The sequence below is a fragment of the Pagrus major genome, chromosome 16 (genome assembly GCF_040436345.1).
Source record: "Pagrus major chromosome 16, Pma_NU_1.0".
NCBI lineage: Eukaryota > Metazoa > Chordata > Actinopteri > Spariformes > Sparidae > Pagrus > Pagrus major.
In genome coordinates this window covers 26,085,618-26,102,679 of record NC_133230.1, presented here as the reverse complement: position 1 = coordinate 26,102,679, position 17,062 = coordinate 26,085,618, and the positions used below count along the sequence as shown (strand labels likewise).

Genomic DNA, 17,062 nt, shown 5'->3' with positions numbered 1-17,062 from the left:
GGTTTAACTATGGGTTTCAAATATCAAAGTCATCTTACTTCTCAAGCTCCTAGTTGTAGAATATAAAGCTTACTAACTTTTCTGTCTCCCCTTTTGCAAAGACAACTCACTCATTTATTTAGCACACAGCCCTGTCTGTGTAGGTTGTGTGTGTTTTAGAGTGAATATTGTAAAATATTGTGAATAAAATATTGTTTAAGCTGTATTTCTGCATGCAATATTCTAATATCAAAATGGTAAATGGTACAATTCTAACGATGAACAGTAACACATACAGTACTGTATGTATAGGTATATATAGGTGATTTTATCACCCAAATAGCAGCTCTGGCATCTACTGTACAGTGTGTGTACAGTGTGTGTGCCTTTGCAGTAACAGAATACTCACTATGTAGGACAAAGGCAAATACTATATATACACTGTAAGTCAGCTTACCTAATAAAGGCTTGTAGAGATTTGTAAGCTTGGTGAAGGAGGGGAATAGATGTGGAAGGTAGTACTTCTTGAAAAGACTGAAGAGAAACCTGAAGCCTGTATCCTGGTTCTCTTTGTTCTTCCATTCTAAACTGGATGCCTGGCAGATGGAGCACAAAGGCATACAAGGTCAGGTGACAGGCAGCAGAGACGGTTCCAGCATCACTCAGACAGTGAGAGTATATTGTTTGCAACACAATAGTTTGAAGGTTGTTCTAACAAGACATCTATAGTGGGAAAATGGTTTGGGTTAGATGCACTGAAGATTAACAGACTCCAACTTTACACATTTAACAACTGATATTGTATTTCGTTTTATATCCTACTGTGGTACAAGACAAGGATTACATAACATACACTGTAAACAAAATATACATAAAAGGAGAATAAAGTCTCTAAAGGCAGTTTAAACACAAAAAAAATGGCAGAATATGCATCAAGACTATACCTAACATAACCATTGACCCACAAAATGTTGTCCCTCCATCTTACAAGCAACCCTGTATTGCAATATAACCTGTATTACTGCAGTCACCCAGTACCTACAAGGGAACAAGGGAGTTCAAACTTGATATTAAGTTATGATAATCTCATTGCAGCCACTGCAAAATCTGGCAAATAGTCTTTTCCTAGCATATTTCAGTATTACCTGGATGACCATGTACTTGAGCAGGGTTTCGAGGATGTAGCATGTCTGGTCATCTGCTACCTTTTCTCCTACCACAGCTGGGACCAGTGGGGTAATCTCCTCAGGCACCACCTTGGCTGCACAGATTGATAGATATAGAGATCTTTAAGTTAAGTGCAGGAGACAAGAGTTCTCGCAAAAAAAAAAAAAAAAAAAAAAGAAAACCTACACAATCCAACATCAGTGTAATATGTTTCAGATGACCTCAATAACCGTCCTGATTACTTCACAGGCTTTGTAAGATTTGTATTTATCAATTCACATGTGTAGAAGCATTCATATTCACCATCAGGGGGGTTGGAGAAGGGGTTGTAAATGATGGTGTCGAGGGTGCAGGGCCCTCTGGTGGAGGGCACAGCAGGGAATCCTGGCACCAGACAGGCAAAGATAAGGAACTGCTCCTCAGCACAGTTGTCCCTCAGGGCCTGCAGCCACAGCAGGAAGAGACGGATCCCCTCACAGCGGATCTACACAGGAGGAAGAGGGGACATATTAATGGATACACAAACTTAAATAATCAAGAATACAGACATGCGTAGCCACATTTTGAAGATTTTTTATATTCATACATTACCTTGAAAGAATTTCCAGTGTGTAGAAGCTTTTTCAGAATAGAACCTGGAAGAAAGGCGAAAAAACCAAATTGTCAAAGACTTTTGCAGTCCAAATATTCAAAAGAGGTCTTTACAACACGAGCACAGACACAACAGACGGCACAAAGCTGACAGGGAGGGACCTGCTTGTCATCTCCACTGAGGCAAATTGACCTTGATGGGCGGTTGTGACAAACTAGTGGGGAGAGTGGCGAGGCTTCACATTTTCCTGATGAAAATTAACATCAGTTGGCAGCGACATGCATTCATGAAGGCAATCTGGTTCCGCTGTAATCAAATGAGACATTGCTCTGATTGCTAAATACCTTGGGCGGGAGAGGTCTGTGTGCGTGTTGTGTGTGTGTGTTAGGACATACTCTTGGCAGCCTGCAGACAGCACTGCTTTCATGTGGGCTGTGAAGAAATTTTGGCTAGTTCTTTCGATTTTAAGTTAAGGATAAGGATTAAAGTTGGGATTTTGTGGGAGCAAAAGTTACTTCAGAGGTGTGTTTAAGGCCGTTTTCACACATATAGCTTGTTCGCTCCAGTCCGAATCAGTTGATGAGATTGTAAACTTGGTGCATTTCCCCCTTTGTTTGACCAAGACCACCAAGGAGCACATGTGTGAAAACAACCGAAATTTCTGATCAAGAAGATCATTAACTGAGCGATACAACCCAGTATCACCCAGTGAGTTCTTTTAAGTATCCTCCACTGGTTCTTTTGTTATTCCCCTCTCATCAGGTTAGATCAATAATATTTCTATGTTTAACACATAAAGGTCTCAAGAAATTCTTTCAGTTTTTGGGCTGAGGACAGGAAGAATAAGAGGTAAGCAGACAGAGAATGATAGAAAGATTTTCTTCAGATTTTAATGATCTGTGACAAATTGCTGAGCTTGAAGCTACAAGGATAAAAACCACTACAAATTATTAATGTCACTCCTGATGCACCCTACCTACCCACCACAAGGATTTTTTTCCCCCAGAGAATCAAAACAATCTTACCAATGAAACTGGAGATAGAATTAAATAAAAAAAATGTCAAAGAAAAAGTTATCTTAAGAATTCAATTAAAACTCAGGTATGGCAAGGAGCTATAGAGCCAACACCACATGTTCTTCAAAGCAGAAGCACATGGTCACAGCACACCATCTTGACCAGTGACACAAGAACTGATGAGCGCTGAAGAAAATTCCATGCGAGCTCAGGAAAAGGCCAAGATACAGACTTAAACCTTTGAGGAAAACAGGTGAATTTGTGTGGAGCACCCAACCCCAGATGAGTCTCGATATTTGGAATTACAAGCCTGAGGGGAAGACCAATCTACAACAGTGATCTAAACCTCGACTGTTGCTGCCAACGGCTGACAAACAACAGTTATAATTGGGGTTATCGCTTCTTGCAAGGATTTCCTTTTTTGTGTGTGTGGGACTGAAATCATGCCAGCATAATTCAATTACTTATTTGCATTTCAGATGAAGTGCTCATTTGCATTTTTCCATTTACATCCCCTTCTAAGACTAATTATTTTCTCTTCATTATGGAAGGCTTAGGCATGGCTGTGGTGAATTTTTCTATCTTACAGGTTTCAGACACATAAGGAAGACACAGTATATAACTACCTATCAGGTGTAATGAAGAGACAACATTCAAAAAGTATTTCATAAGTTGAATAGATTTGCAATACATACCTATACTGTGAAACTGCCATCGGTTGTAGATTTTCTCAGGGAGATGTTGTAGAATTTTCTGATGAAAAAAGAAAAACGTTTGGATTAGGTTCAGTAAGAGAGAAGTTCTTTATTAAGAACCCTATTAGCTTCCACAAAGTAGTTGCTAATGTTCCTGGGGTCTTTGTAAACAAAACAAAGCAAAGAAATACAAATTAAAATGACATAGTATTATTAGAAAAAAATTGAATATAAATTAAACAAGAAGATAAGACAACAAGTGAAATAACTCTTAACATTAAACAACAAACAACAGAGCCCATAAGAAATATAATTTAGAGTCAGACACATTTCAGCAGTAACAATAACACAATAGTTGCGTTAGGTTCCACAGTGGGGCCTATTTCCTTCACCAAAGTACTGAGCAGCTCCAGGCTGTACTTTGAAGGATACATTTTCGCTTACATCTGAAACACTGTTTTTCTTTGTCTTATATGATAGTAAATTGAAAATCTTAAGAGTTTTGGACTGTTGGTGAGACAAAACTGGACATTTGAGGACATCACCTTGGGTTCTGGGAACTTAGGACATTTTTTCACAATTGGCTGATATGTGAAAGACCGACCAATGAATTGATTAATCAAGAAAATAATCAGTAAGTTAAACAGTAATGGAAACAATTGATAATTGCAGCCATATGTTCTGTATTTGTTACTAAAAAAAAGGGGAAAGAGGAAACACCAGCCGACTTTGTTTTGGTAAGAGGCACTATTATGAAAAAGCATTATACACTTAAGGAATGCAGCGTGCGTGCCCTTTCCCTCCACTTGGTCTAGCATGTCTGCAGATCCCAGTGACACAGGACAGCACTGAGAAATGTCATCACCTCCCCAACAACCGCTTTACAACTCAATTAGAGCGCTCTAACCTTTCAGCAGCCTATCATTATTCTTGAATGCAGCGACAGGTTAACTGGGTCCCTCTGGAGAGATGAAAAAAAGGTTTGGGGGATGGCAGATGTGTGAGCGTGTGCACGCATGGCTAGTTAATAGTCAGCGCACTGTGAGGAACTGATGCCCCAATGGCTCACTTCTCATCAAATCCTAATCACTGACCCAATAAGACTTCATGATTGCAATGTAGAGGTCAAGTCCGTCCTTTACTGCTTTACGTATGCAGCTCTGACCTATTCAACCAGACACCAACCCTGGCCGGCATGATAAAAAGCTCATCTGCCCTGCAGAGGAAGAGGAGGATACAGAGCATGACAAAAAATGTGCATAACCCTAACTAAAAAGATTAAGTCCTCTACAGCCACAGATGCAAAGTAAAAAAAACAAAAAAAGTCTAGAAGAACAGGAGAGAAAGCTTCAAGGTCTATAGCGCATTATTTATCATTTTATGGTATGGGAGAAAAATGACACTGCCAAGTGACAGCTTTTATAATCTCAGGGATTTTTTTCTTTGTTGGTAAAACAATGAGGCTTATGTAGATATAATTTTTTAAAGTGGAAGCAGACAACTCCCCCCCCCCTACCATTTCCAAGTGATATTATTGTTGACGCAGATGTTGCAAAGACAACGGGATTGCTTTCCCTTTTCCTGAGTGCAGCAACTACCAACAACACAGGAGAAAAAGTGAGTATATTCAGTCATTTAGTCTATAATGGAGACGTGAAAGAAGATAGAAATGCTGCCAGCGTGACTGGATCGCAAGTCCCGGGTGATTTTCGTGCCCAGTGGAAGATAAAATTGCATTGTAAAAGCAAAGGTTATAGGGAACCAATTTTACACTGATGGGGTAATTATTCTATCGTCATTACATTATGCAATCAACATTTACCTTATAATGATACTTAGCAAAAAGTGTCTATTGCCAGTTAAATCAGAAACTGACATTCATACTGTGAGCGAATATAACTGTAAAGGTAACTTCTAAAAAGAAACTTGTTACTATGTAATTTTTACATTTAAATATTTAAAATGTAAATGTTTCAGACAACCAAATGATCACATTGTGTTGTAAAATCTCCATATTACCACAACAGAATTGCTCTGAAAGATGGAATATCATAATATTTCACCCTGTGCTATGCCATGTTATTCTAAGTGCTGTGGTGGTCCAGAAGTCATCTCATGTTTGAGTGTCTCAGTTTGTCAACAACTTCCTCCTTCCCTTGTCATCCTCCATCTTTAACTTTCCCTTCTTGTCCTCTGAGACTAAATCCCTGTCATTATCAGTGACAGGCGAGTTATTGAAAGACATACATCACTTAAAGGGGGTGTTGGATGACTATCTGTGCTGTTCAAATACTCTCTGATCCACAGACGTGATGGTTGGCATGTACAGGCGTGTGGCTGCACCTTGCTATTGATCCCACATGGGATTATTACATCTCTGTGCAGGCTCTATACTGGCCTCCTTCACTCGGTCTCCTTGGGGCAGCAGACACATTATGCTAGGCGGTAACACAGCAGGGTAGCCTGCTTAAGCCTTTCCCTGTGTGTATGTGTGCGTGAGTGTGAGCAGACACAATAACAATGTCATTCTCTCTCCTTACAGAGCACCAGGATGGCAGAGTGGGAATGAGATGGAGAAGCTAGCTCAGAAAGACTCCCTGCGGAGCTGGAATGGCGGCTGCAACAATGAGGAATTTACTGGCTGATATGAGGCGAATGCAGACTCTGCCGGACGGAGGGTTGGTGGAGTTACTCTAATCTGCAGCCATACTCCAGCATAAAGATGGGGGCATTACTGTTGTACAACTACAGCCTTAACACATTTACATGATCCGCACTTAGGTTTCCAGTCGCAGGGCCTGAACATGACACAGAATACACATCTCCAAGAGGTGGTCTGCAAGGGCGACAGCAACAGACATGCAGCACTCTCAGGAGAAATGTCGTCACTCACCTATTGTTCAGAGATTATTATACCATCTAAGGACAAAGAAATCTCCAGAGAGAAACAAAGACACTGGAGACACAAAGCACTAACCTACTAACGCTACATGTAGTAATCAGAATACAACCAGTGTGTCAATCACATAACACTTAGGCAATACGTACATCTTAAAATACAATAAATAGTGTATTGTAAGTATTATCTTTCTATTAGGGAATAAAAAAAAAATTCTGGCCTACAAAGGAAAGAAGACTTGTATGCCTCACGTACAGTGTGAGAGATAACGTCAGTTACACACCTGTTTTGTTTAAAATGCTTTGTAAGAGCAGGTGAAACAAGACTGCTCATTTACATGCTAACCAAATTTCTTAGCTCACCCTTATTATTTGTTGGTAAATGTAAATTTAAGATGACATTGCATATCTTATATGAGCCTAAAATATTATAAAGTTCAAAGGCTAAAGCTCTCTTTCTAGTTTTAATTTACAATGAATTACCAATCTTCACCTATGAACAAAAATACTAAGATGTTTTCATTCCCCTATGTGGCCAGTGGGTGGCAGCAGTAGAGTGCAATCAAACTCCTTCTCAGGTGTCCAACTGGCAGCTCAGCTGTCAGGTTTTCCTCTGCTGTGTGAAAGCCAAGCTGCTTTCAAGCTGCTAGGACCATTTTGAAATTATTTTCAGGATTAGGCATGAATATTGTTTTGGACAAAGGTAGAAAGCTAAATTGCATGTCAACAATGCTATACATTGAAAAAAAGCATCCAGAAAATGTTCAATGACAAATAAGCACTCTTGCCAGTGACATAAATAGTTATCTATAACTATAGAACTCTAAAGCTGTTCAGGTTTGAAGTACATTTTGGCACTTATGCATTAACTAATAACCCTCTGCTGGCAGACCGTCAGTCATAACTTGGACTGAATAAAGAGGAAAGAGGGAGGGAAAAAAAAAAAACTTAGCTAAATGGCCCTGGGTTCATTTATCAGCAACACATTGGTCAACATGTAGAGGAGAGTTTGAGTGATTCAAAAAAGACGAATTCGATGCCATTACACCGGACAGATAAGACTGTTGATGGGTGTTCATAATGCAGAGTGACACTGTGTTATTAATTACATACTTGCGTGGAATTTAGGGTGAACGAGTCATAATCAATCATCTGTTTGTTGTGAGCTACAGCAGGTGGATAATAATGTACCTCATTCCTCCCTTAATTAGTTTGTGAATGTTACGTTTCTGGCTTAACTGGGCAAATGCACTTTTGAAAGGCCTTCTTTTTTCCCTTTTTTGTATTTGTGTGCGGTGTGTGTATGTTGTGTTTTGGTTTTCTGAGGATAGTTGTACTATCATTTTGACCTGGATAGCCCTAAGATTATGTTCTCAAATGCAAAACCATTCCTGGTTAAATAAATGTAATCTAGTAAAAAGCCCTGAACCACGTACAATTTAGCATTATCCATTAAACTAAGATGAATTAGATGTCATAAACAAAATTACCCCAACAAGACTACTCAGTAAAGTCAGATCTAGATGAGGGTCTTTTACAGAGAGAATTACAAGGGAAATTCATAGTGCTGAGTCAGGTCCGGATGACAGACTACAGGTCATGGTGAGGTCACATCCTGGAGAGAAAGTGGATATGTCCAGATTTTCCTCTGAGTTCTGTTGCTCCCAGAGCTGTCCCTTAACCTGTCCCACAACCTCAGTGGCACCAGGATCGAACTGCTTTCAGACAGTAAGAGGTCACGTACGGTCATACGGGAGCGTAAACAAACCGGAGTCCCGTAAGGCCTGAGAAGCTCAATCTGGTCTTGCGACAGCAGAGAACAGTTTTCTTTTACAGATACAGTACTCTCATCTGGTTTCATTGCTAGAATTACACCTACACATTCATCAACAACAGCTTTTCAGTACCTTTTTCACTACATACTTACATTTGCCATAAACTACTTGCACTGGTATGGCGCAGATAAAATTATATGCATTCCCCCTTCAACTTTCTCATATTCTATAATTTAATCACAGTGTTTTAATTGAGGTCTCTTGATACTGATTAACAGAAAGACTCAATAAATCATTGTGAAAACAAATATCTACAAATATACTATGCACAATAATATCAGCATGTCCTCAGCATCGACCATCTTTAAAATGAAATCAGCTTGAAATGAACAGTTCTGACAATATGACAGGCTGATAAGATGACACTAAATTATGTGCAACCCGAGTAGTAGTAGTAGTTTAAGTAGTTTTCTTATTTTGCCCAGAGAATGTGTACAATTTGAAGACCATTATGCGTCTGCCTCTGCCAGTGCGCCACCACAATAATAGTGGGCATACTAATATGATAATTTCATTCAAGGAGAGGCTTGATGTTCTCTGCCATTAGGTGAAAAAATGTAAGTGAATGTATTGGCATTTGAGCCCGATTGATGTTTTGGTTGGCCAATTTTTCGTCTGACATTGGCCTATCACAGATATAATGGTACTGGTGTATATGTTGTGAAAGTGATTATTTTTTACTAAACATTATGCAGAAAAAAAGGCTTGGTGTATTTCTTATTTATTAAATCCATAGTGAAGTGTATAATGTCAGTGCACTGATGTTATTTTCAACAATACAGTTTATTGTTAAACTGTAAAATATCCTGCCTCCATTGCATATCTTTGACATAAGTGTTTTATTTAAGAGATCACCTTTAAAAGGATATACGGTATACTTTTATATTTTTAAGAATATCAGCTGATATATTGATATTGGAATCTTTTACTCTCTTGCATCTCTATCAGCATTTCTCGGGCTTAAATCAGCATTGGCAATTGGCCAAAATGAGATGGAAAAAATTTAAATATTGGAATAATGGCAAAAATTGAATATCGTGTATCCCCAAAAAAATACCTAAATTAAGTCAAAATATGGCATCAAAATAAGTTGACTGCATGAGTATTCTTCATTTTCAAGGGTTGAGGTTTGATAGAAAGCTTTGGCTTTACATTTGGGGTCTTTTTAATTTGCATGCATGTCCCACCAGGAGTTCTGTGTCATTTAACTCACTACCTTCACAAACCTTCCCGGACCCTGATGCAGTGAAGCATCCCCACAGCATGATGCTGTCGCCATCATGCTGTGTTGCGGTGCGGATGGTGTGTTTCTGTCATGTGTCACGCTTGGCTTCTAATAAACAGAGCACTTAGGATGATAGTTAAAAAGACTCAGTGTTGGTCTCATAAGACCAAAGAACCTTTATTCACTTTGAGTCACCAAAGTGCATTCTAGCAAACTCTAGTCTACATGTCTCTAGTCTGACATTTCCTTATCCATGGCTTCCTCTTGGCCAGGAAATTGCTGTTGCATGCACAGCATCTCCCACATCAGTCATAGACCCCTGTAGCTCCCTCAGAACCACCATAGACCTCGAGTTCACCTCCTCTTACTTCTGATTATCTCACATTGACACTGAGTTTCCAAGGATGGCTTGTTCTCAGCACATTTACTGTTGTATAATATTTCCATTTTCTATAAGTATTTTCTATCATAGTGTGAGGAATATGCAGCACCTTGAAAACGTTTTCATATTCTTTATACTGGCCTTGTTGCAGAATTTGTTTGAATGTTCATTTGTCTGTATGAGCTAGCTAGTGCCAGGGGATTGACTAATAAGCAGTTCCTTAAACAAGTGTATTTAACGTGCAATCACATGTCACACCTCGGACACACACACACACACACACACACACACACACACACACACAGGTCTTCACTGAACTCGTTATGCAACTTCTAAAAACAATTAGGAAGCACCAGAGATGATTTAGGTGTGTCATAGCAGAGGGGAGATAATAAAGTAAAGCAGTATTTCTACATTGGGTCAATAAGACAAATCTTCTCATTTAAAAAATGAACATGGACCTTTTGGTGTGATGATACCAATAGATTTTTTATGTGTTAAAAAAACTAAGTATACAGAAAACAATATAAACACAAAAGGTGATGTAGACGATTACAATGAAATTTTCTCTCCAGCATCTTCAGTACTGATGCATTCTCACAGAGATCAAATCTCTCCTCTGTCAGTTCTGGGGCAGCATCACAAGCTGCCATGGTGGATGCCTTCGTGGCAGCAGACACAAAGAGATCCTGGAAGGGAATGGCCCTGGCTGCTGGTGGCGGTGGGGGTGGGGTGTTCCAGCAGAGTTTAGGGGGGAGGGACAAAAGATTACCCCCTCCAGATATCCATTACTCAAACAGGCTAAGCATTGGGCATCATACTCCCCCACAGCAACCCAGGAAAAAAGGGGTCACATACCTCATCATGACAGCAAAGTAATCCCCACATAGCCAGCTCAAAGCAAACACACACTGGAGATGTGTACTGTATAGGTCAGTCAGATTTGAATGCAAAGAGGGACTCAGGTGATGGAAAGTAAGAGGGACTTTATTTCCCATGTGCCTGGAGAGATGAGGACATACAGTAACTGGCAATGGGATGTTTCGCCATGTGTTCTTCTTCACCTGTCATTTTGCATTTAAGTGTGTTGTAAAGCACAAAATGGCTTTTGTCCCACACATTCATAGTCTACTCTCCACACCCCTCTGAGGCTTTCTGGACAAAGGCTACTGGGGCTTATGTTTTGGTTGGTTGATTTCTGTGACTAAGACAAATGATACACATTTTAAAAAAAGGTAACATCCTGCCCTAAGCAATTAGGTTTTGGCTAAAAATGACATAAGCTATGCATGACTGTGCTTGTTTCAGAAAAGAAAATGATTAGAATGCATAATCCACAAACCTCAAAGTATCGTATTAATCTTTTACCGCATTTGCTATGTCCCTGTGTTACATAATATGACCTCTGGGATAAAATGATGAATATTAGTAGTGCGTGTTTGTGAGCAAGAAGCGTATCCATTGATATATTCACAGCCACATATGGTCCAACATGCCTAATCTAATATGGCGTAAAGAGAAAGTCCGCAGAGTGTAGGAGAGCTCGGGATCAAAGCGACCCTGTATCTGTCCTGTACACACCACTCAAAGTGAGCTTATCTTCTCAGTGCACGGGTAAAAGCACACGTCGTCACAGGCAGGGGCTAAAAGGGGACAAATGAGGGTTAAGCTGCTTTCAATGTTAGTTCTTTTTCAAAAGATGACTCCATAAATATGTAGGAGGCATGAATCCAGGCTTTATTTACAGGTTAGGTGGCTGGATGTGCGCGGACAGGCGGGGATGGAGTGGAAAAAATTGAGGGAAATCTAGTGAGTTTTCTGAAACAGATGGAAAGCACGACTAATTGATTAATGGTTTAGTCAACCTATCTACTGTTGGTCTAGTAATTAAGGTGCGATTAAACTGAATAGTCAACTGCAACTAACGATTATTTTCATTATCAATCATTTGTTTAGTCAATAAAATGTAAACGAAAACTGTGAAAAATCGTCATCTCAATTTTTGCCCAAAGTAACTTCAAATTGTATCTTTTGTCCAACCAACAGTCAAAAAACCTAAAACTCTTCATTTACTATCACAAATGACAAAGAAAAGAAGTGAATCCTTACATTTAAGAAGCTGGAACCAGCAAATGTTCAACATTTTTGCTTGAAACGATTAATTAATTATCAAAATAGTGGGCTTATCGACTAATTTTCTTTCGATTGATTCATCGACTAATCACTGCAGCTCCAATCTGATAGGAAAAAAACTGAATGAACATCAGCAGACAATAAAAAAATAAAAATAATGCAAGCACTAAAATGTATTACTAAGTACATAATGCATCACTCAGACAGAACGACAAAAAGGTGTAACGTGATAACATGAAAATAGAGTTCAAGTTGTACAAGATACGCCTCATTAGCAGGAATCCATATTAAGATTAGGAATCCATAGCTAAAGACAGACAACAGCAGTGTCTGGCCTGATGCTACTGTGATAAACAAATTAATTGGTCAGTGGGCCTGAATATAAAGTTAAACATTATCCTGCTAATAATGACTTACTCTATGTTAGACATAAAGCAAGACACACTCCCACACAAGGCTCCCAGGTGAGAAGAAAAACTAGGACAAGACATACTGTACAAAGAGGGAAAGACAGACTGCCCCCCATTTTTTTGATCTGCTGCCATCCTCACAGCCCTGCCCTGAGCAAATGTAACTGGAGAGCTGACTGTTTGTATTGGAAACTGGAGCTGCCTTTGCAGTCAGGTGGGAAAACAAGGTAAGGGACTTTAGCCTGCATGTGCAACATTAGAGCATTCAGAAAAACAGAGGGAGGTGCCAAAGAGGCAACGATGCATTACACACATAGACACAGAGAGACTTCCCTCCTCTGATTTGCATGCACACCTAGGCTTTAAAAAAGGAAATGAACTGAAAGCTCTCCTAAAGCCTGTTGAAGGCTGGAAAATGATTGAGAAAATTTGTTTTTTCTGCACATTCTCCAATTAATTTCTTGGCTATTTGAGGCAATCTCAGGAAGTAGCCAGAGTTGCAGAATGATACCATGGAAACTATGGTCCCACCCAAGAGTTCAGCAGTAAACAGGTTGTGGCTGTAGCAGCTATCAGTGGAAATGGAGACAGCAACAGAGAAAAAGAGGGATGACTTACTTCAAAAATAAAGAGGATAGAGTCCAGCTCCTCCCTTTGAGATTTGTTCCCTGAAACACAAGGAAAGTACTTTGGTTTTTAAACACATAACCGGGAGCTGTACTGCATTAGCCTCATCAATAATGTAACAATAATAAAGAACATTTCGTGAACACTTATTCAAAGGAACTTGTGTTCCTTGAATGAGAGCATACTCCCGATGGGAATTAATGTCGGGCTCTACACAGAATTATAGTGGACATATCCACAAAGTACTTCTCTACGAGTGTATGCGCATTGCTCTGTTAATGTGGGGCATAGCATAATGAGCAGGTAGAGGGTTTATTATTGAACCACCAACGAGGGTGGTGGTTAACTAGTGAGTGTGCAGTTCATGGAAAAAACTTACCTTTTTGTTTTAAGTTGCTTTCCAGTGTAATGAAATTTTCATAGAAGATAAAATAAATCTGAGAACAGTTGCTCTCAAAGAACGCCTTCAATTCACTCTTGTCGATGAAATCTGTGGAAAAAAAGGGAAATGCTGTCAGTGAAGATAGGTCATTAATCTTTGTTGTTAAGATTCTCCTTAAATCTAGATCTGGGAAATAACTTGTATGTATCGTGAAATGAGAACAGATTTTATATTATGCAGAAAGTTGGACAGAACAGCCACTAAAAATCTTCCACCAACCTATTTTGAGATACCTGAATGCTTCTGAGCAGACCTGTGTGTCTTTTTTTTTGTCTATTTAAGATGCTACCTGACTTGCTGTTTATTTAATCAAAAGTGCAAGTGTTTAACTTCACTGTTGCACAGATGAATTTCAACTTGTTTCCCATGTTGCAGATCAGTTTAACATTAATGCAAATTGCTTCACTTCCTTACCCTGTGTGACTTCACTCACCCGTCACCTGCAATCATTAGTGGAATGATGACAGGCTTTTTGGAGGGGTTGAGAAACAACTTTGCCTCCAAATCTGATCATTTCACAATCCCTGAGTAAGTACAGATATTTCTAAAACATCCCTTCCTTGTTGATGATGTGACACAGTACAAACGATTCCTCTTTAATGTATACCGTTTGAGCTAGAAAGAGGCTTAATTTAAGACATCATGTACAAAGATGTGTCTTTGAATGGGAACTCATATTAATGTGCTACTGCACCTATGTTCCAATCTCGCATTGAGATTATTCAGCTCTGTGCTGCTTATCTGTACACAGCTCCACAATATGTTGATTGCCGTTGAAAAGAGGGGTGTGATACACTGCCAACATTTTCTACACACTTTCAGCAAAAGTCGAAGAATGACTAAAAATGCATGTCAGTAAATTTACTGACAAAATGCATGTCAGTAAATTTACTGACATGCATTTTTAGTCATTCTTCGACTTTTGTCCTGCAGGCTGGAATACCAGCATGTATTTATACATGCTGGTGTTCCAGCCTGCAGGACAATTTGCAGTTTCCTCAAAAAGGTGTTCAGTCACCATTTAGAATAAATAGTTTCTCATCTCAGCTTGGATGAGTTTGGGGATTATCTGTGGTCTGGATCAAGGCCAGGCTGTGGTGCGTTCATGGCCACATGAGCTCAGGCTGCAACAGTTAATGAGGGAAATAGGTGGTACATGTGTACAGTCACAAACAGACTGGCGCTGACAAAATTCAAAATTCTTCCTGTAATGAACCCCTATCATTTGCCATACTTATACAACTGTGGTAATGACATAGGCCTGGTCTGAATAATCAAATGTAGGCCAGGAGGAGTCCTGGCACAATAACAGCAATTAAGGTTCACCTTCTGTTGCAATTCTGCCTCTACCACATGGCAAATTGGACAACTCCCAGAAGCAGTCCAGTTCATGGGAGTGCTGGAATTATGTAGTATACTCAGATGACTTATCTTTGCCCTGAGATTAAAGCAAAGATAGTGAAGACAATTGATGGGAAGATCAAATAAAATCCACCACTGCCTTTAGTTTTCAGCCTTAACGTAGTAAAAACCAGTTAGATATCATCTGAGTATCTAGGGTAGTCCAGTGCCACTTTGAAAGACAGGAGGACCATAATGAAACTAGAAGCTGGATCCAGATGTGCCATAAAAGCCGTAAACAAAATCTGAAGATATACTGTCACACTAGCAGGTAGCCAGACACCAATTCTACACTGAAAACTGTAAGAATCAGAACTATACATTTTTCAGTTGCCTGACACAAAAGAACACATCCAATGCTCGTACTCGGTCTCTCACAGAAGGCAGCACTTCATTAAATGCCCCTTGCTCCTGGCATTAAGCTAATCACATCTGCTCAATTCACATTACAGCACAATGACATGTGAGAGTGCACACCCTCACAGTGGACCTTAAGGAAAACTTTAATGGTAGGAGTAATGATTGTCCATGCAGTGAGTCTTATAGCCTGCAAAAAGTGTACGAGCTGCAACAGCCACCACCAGAGGCTGTGGATGTAGGCAAAGTCATAAGTCAGTGGTGAAGTAACACCACTGTTGTGGCATATAATTCTACTTCACCAGACAAATATGCAATGCATCAACCCTTTATATGGTGTTTAGTTATTGTTATTGGCATTGGTTTCTTTGGGTTCCTCTCTGAGCTGACAGGATCAGGTTAGCGGTCTTGTCTTCAGTATAGGTAGCTGGACTGATAAACTGCTCTGCTGTAACAAAACAAAAACACTCCTGCCTGAAAATCCCACAGGCCATTATACGGGAAATGTGCAGTGAACTGTGGACAATGGACTGGAGCTTTTGCCCAGACATTCACCTCTCAAAGAAGAAAAAAACACAAGAAGATTGGCTAAATGTCACATTTAAGATAGACTTTGCTTCAAGTCTTTAACACAGTTCATTCTGTTGGGAGGGTTTCCTAAATGCTGGTTCACCAAAATCCCTCAGACAACAAAGACCAGCTTAAGCCTGTGTTCTGTAATTACACCAGTATTAAGGACCATCTCTTGTCACACCTAATATCAATAAAGATCATTAAAATGTCTGATAAACAATCAAAAAATGAATATCAAACAGGTATGATCATTGCAGATGGTGTAGCTGTGTACACTACCAAAATAAAGAAAGACCACAGAGGAAGTCTGTATAATTTTTTTTCAACTCGAATTTGAATATTGTTGGGTGCATGAGGAGTTGATGGGGGTTGGGTCAATTTCATATGTCAAGCAGCATGTCAAAGGGCTATCATCTTGTGCTCTCCAGCCTTCAGTCTCACTGCTCCCCATCTGCTCAAATAGCCCCATGGCCAGTGGAGCATGACAGATGGAGGGAGAGGCCGTAAGGGGAGAAAAGAAAAATGTATAAAAAGAAGATCACAAGCCTTCTGACAGCGAGCAAGAATGTCAGGCGGACGCCAACCATCTTGGAAAAGGCTGAGAAGACACTGATAAGCCTCCCCTCAGTAGGTAAATTCAAACAAAGACAGTCAGACTCTGCATTGCATGAGCAAAGACATCTGTTTACTAAATGTTTGCATTATAGGTGGACGATTTGACAATTTAAGATTGTGATTTATCTATTTTTCAGGTTAATCATAGAGATTCAGAGAGTATTTAATGCCCTCTTACTTCTATTTCTAAACTACTAGTGCAAATCAATTCAAACAGGGCATATCAACTTGAGAAAAATTTAGATCATGGATCATGTTTGTGATTAAATACAGTAGATTGTGATATTTTTTGGCCAGATGGCTTAACTGTATGTTTATACATACAACATGTACCAAAAAGAACAACATTAAGAAACAGGTTTGTATTATTAGCCAAAAGGCAGTAAGTATATTTCTGAATTCTTATTTGATTTGTGAATGCCAGATATTACATAAAAGTGACAAAACCCATCCTTTTGCTCAATTAGACCAACACTGTCAAGCTGAATAAGTTTGTCTCTTTAGTCAGTACTTCTGATTAACATGAGGAAAGTGTACTAGTAAAATGTTATGTGAAGTGACAACCACAACAAAGTTTATAAATTAAAACCAGTGACAATTAAAGGCAGACTTCTAGATAAACTTTCTGTTAGTAACGACATGTTGTTTGAGTAATGATCTACAGGCTGATTGTTCTCCTCTTTGTTTTCCTGTTCTCTGGTTTAGGTCTTACTGC

General features: G+C 39.4%; 1 protein-coding gene across 3 annotated transcripts in view; it reads right to left on the bottom strand.

The window, feature by feature from the left end:
- Window positions 1-17,062, bottom strand: part of ralgapa2 (Ral GTPase activating protein catalytic subunit alpha 2) — a 94,561-nt gene that overhangs the window by 66,187 nt on the left and 11,312 nt on the right. For all 3 annotated transcript variants that reach the window (XM_073482745.1, XM_073482747.1, XM_073482746.1), the window contains exons 2-8: window positions 13,339-13,449; window positions 12,951-13,000; window positions 3,450-3,507; window positions 1,738-1,781; window positions 1,450-1,630; window positions 1,125-1,240; window positions 437-575 (exon numbers count right to left, since the gene is read on the bottom strand). In XM_073482745.1, coding sequence (XP_073338846.1) covers window positions 437-575; window positions 1,125-1,240; window positions 1,450-1,630; window positions 1,738-1,781; window positions 3,450-3,507; window positions 12,951-13,000; window positions 13,339-13,449 — 699 coding nt within the window. The remainder of the gene's footprint in view (window positions 1-436; window positions 576-1,124; window positions 1,241-1,449; window positions 1,631-1,737; window positions 1,782-3,449; window positions 3,508-12,950; window positions 13,001-13,338; window positions 13,450-17,062) is intronic.